The sequence below is a fragment of the Physella acuta genome, unplaced genomic scaffold (genome assembly GCF_028476545.2).
Source record: "Physella acuta isolate Inbredline_101_S28 unplaced genomic scaffold, ASM2847654v3 ptg000233l, whole genome shotgun sequence".
NCBI classification, from domain to species: domain Eukaryota; kingdom Metazoa; phylum Mollusca; class Gastropoda; family Physidae; genus Physella; species Physella acuta.
In genome coordinates this window covers 387,456-398,109 of record NW_026731752.1, presented here as the reverse complement: position 1 = coordinate 398,109, position 10,654 = coordinate 387,456, and the positions used below count along the sequence as shown (strand labels likewise).

Sequence of the window (10,654 nt, the reverse complement as noted above, 5' to 3'; positions counted from 1 at the left end):
CCAGTGTGTATCGTTGTGACGTCAAAACTGAGCAGAAAATTGGAAACAAAACCAGATGTCATAAATACGAGGCTAATTAATGTCATGCGCTGGAAACAGGTGATTAATTAGATAATCTCACAGGGCAAAACACAGTTCAAATATACTTTTTAATGATTGAATAATTATTTTTTTATACAAATATAAATAGATGTTGAATATAAATGTGACTACTATGACACTAAAATAAATCAACCAGTCCATTTTAGCACCCTAAAATTGTATTCATATGATACACTCTTGCTATAGGTCACATGGTACTATAATAAGTCACATGATCCTAGTGATAGGTCATGTCCTGAAGTGACGTCACCATACTTAGCTACTATTATCAGATGAGGTTTTCTGCACTCGCTGACTAGCAGAGATTGTGACAACAAACTTTGTGACAGCAGAGATTGTGACAACAAACTTTGTGACAGCAGAGATTGTGAGATCTGACAACAAACTTTGTGACAGCAAAGTGTGTCATTTTAAAAGTGGTCTACTTATAAATTTAGCTGTCCGATTAATCTCAATATATTTTAGAGGGATATCTGCAAGGAGTATACATATGTGAAAATGTATACATTTGTGGCAACGAGTAGTGTCTGAGCACTAAGGTCTAGGCCTAACTTTTTAAAACCATGTTAGTATAAACTGAAGAAGAATGTAATAAACTTATATATATATATATATATATATATATATATATATATATATATATATATATATATATATATATATAGTATGTATACAATGTTTCAATAGTAAATTGCCTATATGCAAGTAGCCATTGTATTGTAAATAATTTTAGTTCAGTAAACCAAAGGCTCCACCGTCTCTTAGCCTACAGATTGAAAGGTCAGTTTTAGGCTGTGGTCAGTTCAAAGCGTCAGGCTGTGTTCAGTATAAAGCGTCAGGCTGTGGTCAGTATAAAGCGTCAGGCTGTGGTCAGTGTCAGGCTGTGGTCAGTATAAAGCGTCAGGCTGTGGTCAGTATAAAGCGTCAGGCTGTGGTCAGTATAAAGCATCATGCTGTGGTCAGTATAAAGCGTCAGGCTGTGGTCAGTGTCAGGCTGTGGTCAGTATCAGGCTGTGTTCAGTATAAAGCGTCAGGCTGTGGTCAGTATAAAGCGTCAGGCTGTGGTCAGTGTCAGGCTGTGGTCAGTATAAAGCGTCAGGCTGTGGTCAGTATAAAGCGTCAGGCTGTGGTCAGTATAAAGCATCATGCTGTGGTCAGTATAAAGCGTCAGGCTGTGGTCAGTATCAGGCTGTGGTCAGTATAAAGCGTCAGGCTGTGGTCAGTATAAAGCGTCAGGCTGTGGTCAGTATAAAGCGTCAGACTGTGGTCAGTATAAAGCATCATGCTGTGGTCAGTATAAAGCGTCAGGCTGTGGTCAGTATCAGGCTGTGGTCAGTATAAAGCGTCAGGCTGTGGTCAGTATAAAGCGTCAGGTTGGGGTCATTATAAAGCGTCAGGCTGTGGTCAGTATAAAGCGTCAGACTGCGGTCAGTATAAAGCGTCAGGCTGTGGTCAGTATAAAGCGTCAGGCTGTGGTCAGTATAAAGCGTCAGGTTGTGGTCAGTATAAAGCGTCAGACTGTGGTCAGTATAAAGCGTCAGACTGTGGTCAGTATAAAGCGTCAGGTTGTGGTCAGTATAAAGCGTCAGGTTGGGGTCAGTATAAATCGTCAGGCTGTGGTCAGTATAAAGCGTCAGACTGTGGTCAGTATAAAGCGTCAGGCTGTGGTCAGTATAAAGCGTCAGGCTGTGGTCAGTATAAAGCGTCAGACTGTGGTCAGTATAAAGCGTCAGGCTGTGGTCAGTATAAAGCGTCAGGCTGTGGTCAGTATAAAGCGTCAGGCTGTGGTCAGTATAAAGAGTCAGGCTGTAGTCAGTATAAAGCGTCAGGCTGGGGTCATTTTAAAGTGTCAGACTGTGGTCAGTGTCAGGCTGTGGTCAGTATAAAGAGTCAGGCTGTGGTCAGTATAAAGCGTCAGGCTGGGGTCATTTTAAAGTGTCAGACTGTGGTCAGTGTCAGACTGTGGTCAGTGTCAGGCTGTGGTCAGTATAAAGCGTCAGGCTGTGGTCAGTATAAAGTGTCAGACTGTGGTCAGTGTCAGGCTGTGGTCAGTATAAAGCGTCAGGCTGGGGTCAGTATAAAGCGTCAGGCTGTGGTCAGTATAAAGCGTCAGGCTGTGGTCAGTATAAAGTGTCAGACCGTGGTCAGTGTCAGGCTGTGGTCAGTATAAAGCGTCAGGCTGTGGTCAGTATAAAGAGTCAGGCCGGTGTCATTTTAAAGTGTCAGACTGTGGTCAGTGTAAAGCGTCAGGCTGGGGTCATTTTAAAGTGTCAGACTGTGGTCAGTATAAAGCGTCAGGTTGGGGTCAGTATAAAGCGTCAGGCTGTGGTCAGTATAAAGCGTCAGGCTGTGGTCAGTATAAAGCGTCAGGCTGTGGTCAGTATAAAGTGTCAGGTTGGGGTCAGTATAAAGCGTCAGGCTGTGGTCAGTATAAAGCGTCAGGCTGTGGTCAGTATAAAGCGTCAGACTGTGGTCAGTATAAAGCGTCAGGCTGTGGTCAGTATAAAGCGTCTGGCTGGGGTCAGTATAAAGCGTCAGGCTGTGGTCAGTATAAAGCGTCAGGCTGTGGTCAGTATAAAGTGTCAGACCGTGGTCAGTGTCAGGCTGTGGTCAGTATAAAGCGTCACGCTGGGGTCAGTATAAAGCGTCAGGCTGTGGTCAGTATAAAGAGTCAGGCCGGTGTCATTTTAAAGTGTCAGACTGTGGTCAGTGTAAAGCGTCAGGCTGTGGTCATTTTAAAGTGTCAGACTGTGGTCAGTATAAAGCGTCAGGTTGGGGTCAGTATAAAGCGTCAGGCTGTGGTCAGTATAAAGCGTCAGGCTGTGGTCAGTATAAAGCGTCAGACTGTGGTCAGTATAAAGCGTCAGGCTGTGGTCAGTATAAAGCGTCAGGCTGTGGTCAGTATAAAGCGTCAGGTTGGGGTCATTATAAAGCGTCAGTCTGTGGTCAGTATAAAGCGTCAGGCTGTGGTCAGTGTCAGGCTGTGGTCAGTGTCAGGCTGTGGTCAGTATAAAGCGTCAGGCTGTGGTCAGTATAAAGCGTCAGGCTGTGGTCAGTGTCAGGCTGTGGTCAGTATAAAGCGTCAGGCTGTGGTCAGTATAAAGCGTCAGACTGTGGTCAGTATAAAGCGTCAGGCTGTGGTCAGTATAAAGCGTCTGGCTGGGGTCAGTATAAAGCGTCAGGCTGTGGTCAGTATAAAGCGTCAGGCTGTGGTCAGTATAAAGTGTCAGACCGTGGTCAGTGTCAGGCTGTGGTCAGTATAAAGCGTCACGCTGGGGTCAGTATAAAGCGTCAGGCTGTGGTCAGTATAAAGAGTCAGGCCGGTGTCATTTTAAAGTGTCAGACTGTGGTCAGTGTAAAGCGTCAGGCTGTGGTCATTTTAAAGTGTCAGACTGTGGTCAGTATAAAGCGTCAGGTTGGGGTCAGTATAAAGCGTCAGGCTGTGGTCAGTATAAAGCGTCAGGCTGTGGTCAGTATAAAGCGTCAGACTGTGGTCAGTATAAAGCGTCAGGCTGTGGTCAGTATAAAGCGTCAGGCTGTGGTCAGTATAAAGCGTCAGGTTGGGGTCATTATAAAGCGTCAGTCTGTGGTCAGTATAAAGCGTCAGGCTGTGGTCAGTGTCAGGCTGTGGTCAGTGTCAGGCTGTGGTCAGTATAAAGCGTCAGGCTGTGGTCAGTATAAAGCGTCAGGCTGTGGTCAGTGTCAGGCTGTGGTCAGTATAAAGCGTCAGGCTGTGGTCAGTATAAAGCGTCAGGCTGTGGTCAGTATAAAGCGTCAGGCTGTGGTCAGTATAAAGCGTCAGGCTGTGGTCAGTATAAAGCGTCAGGCTGTGGTCAGTATAAAGCGTCAGGCTGTGGTCAGTATAAAGCGTCAGGCTGTGGTCAGTATAAAGCGTCAGGCTGTGGTCAGTATAAAGCGTCAGGCTGTGGTCAGTATAAAGCGTCAGGCTGTGGTCAGTATAAAGCGTCAGGCTGTGGTCAGTATAAAGCGTCAGGCTGTGGTCAGTATCAGGCTGTGGTCAGTATAAAGCGTCAGGCTGTGGTCAGTATAAAAAGTCATGCATGGTCTGGCCGTTGCTGCGCTGACTCCTGTGCAAGACGCTCTCAGTGTCGCCGCTGACATCAAGTACATCTCCCTGTAAGGCCCGCAACTCCCGGGCACTTGTGGCCAGCAGAACTGTGAACGGACTGCCATCTACGTGGCTGCCTGACCACTCGACGTTGACCGTGTAGATGCCCGGCTCCACTGGGTCATAGAAACACTGGTAGATTCGTTCCTTGGTGCTAGCCTTGCGCATCTTGACATGAAAGGCTCCTGGCGATACAAAAGTAGGGCTTTGCTCAATGCCATTCGTTGATTAAGATGTTAAATTCTATTAGTTGATTAAGATGTTAAATTATATTCGTTGATTAAGATGTTAAATTCTATTCGTTGATTAAGATGTTAAATGCTATTCGTTGATTAAGATGTTAAATTCTATTCGTTAATTAAGATGTTAAATGCTATTCGTTGATTAAGATGTTAAATGCTATTCGTTGATTAAGATGTTAAATGCTATTCGTTGATTAAGATGTTAAATGCTATTCGTTGATTAAGATGTTAAATGCTATTCGTTGATTAAGATGTTAAATGCTTTTCGTTGATTAAGATGTGAAATGCTATTCGTTGATTAAGATGTTAAATGCTATTCGTTGATTAAGATGTTAAATGCTATTCGTTGATTAAGATGTTAAATGCTATTCGTTGATTAAGATGTTAAATGCTATTCGTTGATTAAGATGTTAAATTCTATTCGTTGATTAAGATGTTAAATGCTATTCGTTGATTAAGATGTTAAATGCTATTCGTTGATTAAGATGTTAAATGCTATTCGTTGATTAAGATGTTAAATGCTATTCGTTTATTAAGATGTTAAATGCTATTCGTTGATTAGGATGTTAAATTCTATTCGTTGATTAAGATGTTAAATGCTATTCGTTGATTAAGATGTTAAATTCTATTCGTTGATTAAGATGTTAAATGCTATTCGTTGATTAAGATGTTAAATGCTATTCGTTGATTAAGATGTTAAATTCTATTCGTTGATTAAGATGTTAAATGCTATTCGTTGATTAAGATGTTAAATTCTATTCGTTGATTAAGATGTTAAATGCTATTCGTTGATTAAGATGTTAAATGCTATTCGTTGATTAAGATGTTAAATTCTATTCGTTGATTAAGATGTTAAATGCTAAAAGCTCAACGGAAAATGTTGGTCATATCATTGAGAAAATAATCCTTTTTGTTGATTAAATAAACCCTAATCTCTTGTGTTGATTAAGGAAATCCTAAATATAACAAGTTATACGCCATATGGCTTTTGACCCCCCCCCCCCATTACAGCTATAGAGCTTTGACTTACCCTTAGGTCCGTGATTCCCCCCCCCCACTACAGCTACAGAGCTTTGACTTACCCTTAGGTCCGTGATTTCCCCCCCCCCCACTACAGCTATAGAGCTTTGACTTACCCTTAGGTCCGTGATTCCCCCCCCCCCCCCACTACAGCTATAGAGCTTTGACTTACCCTTAGGTCCGTGATTCCCCCCCCCCCCCCCCACTACAGCTATAGAGCTTTGACTTACCCTTAGGTCCGTGATTCCCCCCCCCCCCCCGCACTACAGCTATAGAGCTTTGACTTACCCTTAGGTCCGTGATCCCCCCCCCCCCCCACTACAGCTATAGAGCTTTGACTTACCCTTAGGTCCAATGATCCTCACACGAAGGTCTCCGGCCCCCGCCCCTGTAGTTTCCACCCAAAATGTACTTTGGAAGTTTGGAATAATTCCATTTTCAACTCCTGGACCCCAAACCTTGACCTTGCCCTTCACTTGTGACTCCTTAATATCAATAGCGTAGGGGCTTCCTGTGGAGGACAAGTTTTCGATGAATTAACTACTGTATTAGTCAAGGTCATCAGAATGATGTGATGACTGTTAGTCAAGGTCATTTGAATAAATTAACTACTGTATTAGTCAAGGTGATCAGAAGGATGTGATGACTGTATTAGTCAAGGTCATCAGAATGATGTGATGACTGTTAGTCAAGGTCATTTGAATAAATTAACTACTGTATTAGTCAAGGTCATCAGAATGATGTGATGACTGTATTAAGCTTTGAGTAAAAGTTTCTAAAACAGATTTAAATGTAGTGAACAAGCTAGGTTAGCAGAAGTTGAAGACAACAGACCTAAAATGTGAGCTCCGTCGTAGCGAATGTCAACAATATGTCTACCCGCCATCTTGGGTGTGACCTTCAATGACCTTGTGCCGTCAATATTCTCCTTCAAGCTGCAAGGAACGTCTCGACCGTTGGGGTCAGTGCATGACACGGTCAGTTGGCCTAGGATCAAACAAAATTTCAAATAGCTGATCACAGAAATGTACTTCGCTATCACAGATTACCATGTACCCGCCTACTATCAAAACCCCACAGACGAAAGCCTAAAAATCAGCACACCCTTCAGGGGCGGAACTACAATACCGCCAGACCCCGCAATGTTAAAAAGTTTTTTTAAATGTGCTAGAATTTTTGACTTGATAGCTGCTTTATAAAATAAATACACGATTGGTAACGTGTTGATTACAGTGTATAAAATAAATAAAGCCAGTATTTAAAATATCCGCGTTTTACCTACCATATTGCACTTTATCAAACCTTGCTAGTTATTTTATTCCAACAATAATGTCCTCTTGACTGTCCGCGGAATTTGCATTCACATTTTTTTAGCTTGATTGAAATTTTTTAAATTACCTCCACCGGCATAATTATTAAACATTTTCTAGGGCAATAATATTATTTGACATTGATCAGTTTAATACGTTTTAGTAATGTGCGTATTTAATATTTTCTTCACGTTAAGCGAAAAACTTCTCAAACTAACCGCTCACGTGACTCTAGCACCACAACTGTAACCTTACATTGTGGTGTCAACGACAGTCTATCAAACGTCAGACTGTCACAAGCTAATATGCTAGAAATTGTGAGATGTATCTCTCACACATTTCCCAACGCAACAATCCGATTCTCATCCATCGTACCCCCATGTCGGGGCAAGGGTAGGCACTTGATAGAAATAAATAATACATTTTACAGTCTTTCTGTATTAGTTATAACTACTGTTTTATAAACAATACACCTTTTTTCACTGCGAAGTCAGGTGCCCCGAGATAACGCTTGTACAGTGACAGTATTCATTTAACTAAAATTGGAAGCAGTATTCTTGCTAAAAATATAAAGTATCCCCAAAGAACCGTCAGTTTAACAGATAAAGACCAGGTGCACCTTTCAAACGTAAAAGGTACAAAGGCTGATTTGGTTTATGAATCTTCGACTGTTGATATACCACCAACAATATCTTCAGGTCAATTGAACTCTAGCCCAGGCTTACATCACTTAATGGGCTTTAGCTCTTTGTTGCTTCAGCAAGCTCTAATGTTGTCGCTTAAGCGCCTTCCTGTTGAAATGAATGATGCTCATTGACAGGAACCTAACACATTTTCACTTGTCCCTTTTATTTACTAACAATGAATATCATATTGGGAGATTTAAATATAAATTTACTAAACTCTCAAGGATTTTGGCAAGATATTGTTAATTCTCTGAATCTAAAACAATTTGTACACACGGCTACCAGGGTTAATGATAAATCATGTACAATAATTGATCACATCTACACTACACCTGACTGCAACCTAATAGAGGTCTGTGTCCCCTCTTGTGGTGTTAGTGACCACTTCCTTGTTTTACAGAAAAGATTAGGTGTACCTTCGCCGCAACACATCACTTTATTTTTTATCGCTCAATTAGAAAATTTAATGAAAATCTTTTTCTTGTGGATTTATTGGTTGCCCCCTTCTGCAATGTATACAATTATAATTGTCCCGATCTAGACATTTCTGAATGGCTTCGTATTTTCTATACCATATATGAGAAACATATGTGTAAAATCTCTAAAAGGGTTAAAACTAGAAACAAACCTTCTTGGTTTAACAACAATATCGAATCTGCAATAAATAAAAGAGACTGGCTTAGATAATATGGAGCTACTGAAGACTTTTGTAAGCAACGAAAGTATGTCAAACTGCTCGTGTGTAGGTCGAAGAAAGAGTATTTTAATAAGTTATTGTCAGGCAATCCTAATTCCAAATCTATCTGGACTGCCATAAAGCAAATAATTAGAAAAAAAATGCACATGCAATACAGCTGGACATTGCCAGATATCTGCTGATGACTTTAACAATCATTTTATATCATCTGTAGCGCTCAACACAGATGCTGATTACACAATCAGTGAGGAGCTTAAACATTTTTTTATAATAAATATTCCACTTATCAGACCTATTTTATGTTAACACAAAATTAAATCGTCGTCTTAGTTTACCGATCCCATATACAACTTTTTTTCCAAAATCATAGCTTCGGCTACTCTGGTTCTAATTTGTGGAACAATCTTCCTAATAAATTAAAACTACTTAGGCGTGACAATATATTCAAAACAAAACTAAAACAACAATTATTCAATGACCTCCCTAACTGACTTATTGAAACATTTCTCATTCATCTATTATATTCTTATTTTATCTCATTTTGTATTATAACTATGTGATATTATTTCTTTATTTCACATTTTTACTTTCTCGTATATACGAAGTATAGAGAAAGTCTTGTAATCGTGCAAAAAAAAAATCGAGATTTTTACAAATCTCGACGTTTTACACCTCACTGATACGGAAAAACATAATTTTGCAATCTTGTCCGTATGTCTGTGTGTCTGTCTGTGTGTCTGTGTGTCTCTCTGTGTGTAAACACGATAACTTGAGTATCGTTACAGCTAGGTTGATGAAATTTCATATATAAGTATTTTATCAAAATCGTCGATCCGTATCAAATTTTGAGCGATTTCCGATAACCGGAAGTGGTACCTTTTTTACTTTGAATTTTTCAAAAGCCTATAACTTGAGTATTATTTCAGAAAGATCAATGAAATTTCAAATGTAAGTAAAAGATCTAAATCTTTACCTTCTGTCAAATTTTGAGTAATTTCCGTTGACCGGAAGTACGAATTTACGCTACTTCCGATTTCTCAAAAAACGCATGTAAATTTATATAGTACTAATAATTTTGCGCACTATTATGCACATTTTGTTTTGGCGTTCGCTTGGTGCGCAATTCTTTTTTCTATGAGATTCTGTTCTATTTTTAAAAGTTTAAGTAATTAAAAATCATGTCTATAGTCCAAGTTATATAAGAATATTCGAGAAAGTTTAGGGGATATTACTCGCGGTTTATTTAGTGCTATATTACTGCTATGTCTTTACTACAAAATTGTTTTTTATGCTAACCACAAAAGTACCCCATCAAATAAAACCCATCACATAATCACACTAAACCTACCACACCATCATACCATCACACCAAACCTACCACATCATCACACTAAACCTACCACACCATCACACCAAACCTACCACACCACCACATCATCACACCAAACCCACCACACCATCACACCAAACCTACCACGCTATAACACCAAACCTACCACACCATCACATCAAACCTACCACACAATCACACCAATTCTACCACACCAAACCTACCACACCGTCACACCATCACAACAAACCCACCACACCATCACACCAAACCTACAACACCATCACACCATCACACCTAACCAACCACACCATCACACCAAACTTACCACACCATCACACCATCACACCTAACCCATCACACCATCACACCAAACCTACCACATCATCACACTAAATCTACCACACGATCACACTAAACCTACCACACCATCACACCATCACAACAAACCCACCCCACCATCACACCAAACTTACCACACCATCACACCATCACAACAAACCCACCACACCATCACACCATCACACTAAACCCACCACACCATCACAACAAACCTACCACACCATCACACCTAACCCAGCACACCATCACACCAAACCTACCACACCATCACACCAAACCTACCACACCATCACACCTAACCCACCACACCATCACAACAAACCTACCACACCATCACACCTAACCCAGCACACCATCACATCAAACCTACCCCACCATCACACCAAACCTACCACACCATCACACCATCACAACAAACTCACCACACCATCACAACAAACCTACCACACCATCACACCAAACCCACCACACCATCACACCAAACCTACCACACCATCACACCAAACTCACCACACTATCACACTAAACCCACCACACCATCACATCAAACCTACCACACCATCACACTAAACCCACCACACCATCACACCAAACCTACCACACCACCACATCATCACACCAAACCTACCACACCATCACACTAAACCCACCACACCATCACATCAAACCTACCACACCATCACACTATACCCACCACACTATCACACCAAACCTACCACACTATCACACCAAACCTACCACACCATCACACCATCACAACAAACTCACCACACCATCACAACAAACCTACCACACC

General features: G+C 41.1%; 1 protein-coding gene across 2 annotated transcripts in view; it reads right to left on the bottom strand.

Moving 5' to 3' along the window:
• Nucleotides 1-751: 751 nt before the first annotated feature.
• Nucleotides 752-10,654, bottom strand: part of LOC131938089 (filamin-C) — a 62,711-nt gene continuing 52,808 nt past the window's right edge. The window contains exons 25-28 of one of the 2 annotated variants that reach the window (XM_059295985.1): nt 6,328-6,480; nt 5,837-6,004; nt 4,138-4,416; nt 752-4,096 (exon numbers count right to left, since the gene is read on the bottom strand). In XM_059295985.1, the coding sequence (XP_059151968.1) occupies nt 4,145-4,416; nt 5,837-6,004; nt 6,328-6,480 (593 nt within the window). In that variant the 3' untranslated portion in view covers nt 752-4,096; nt 4,138-4,144. The other variant, XM_059295984.1, reaches the window with a different exon arrangement.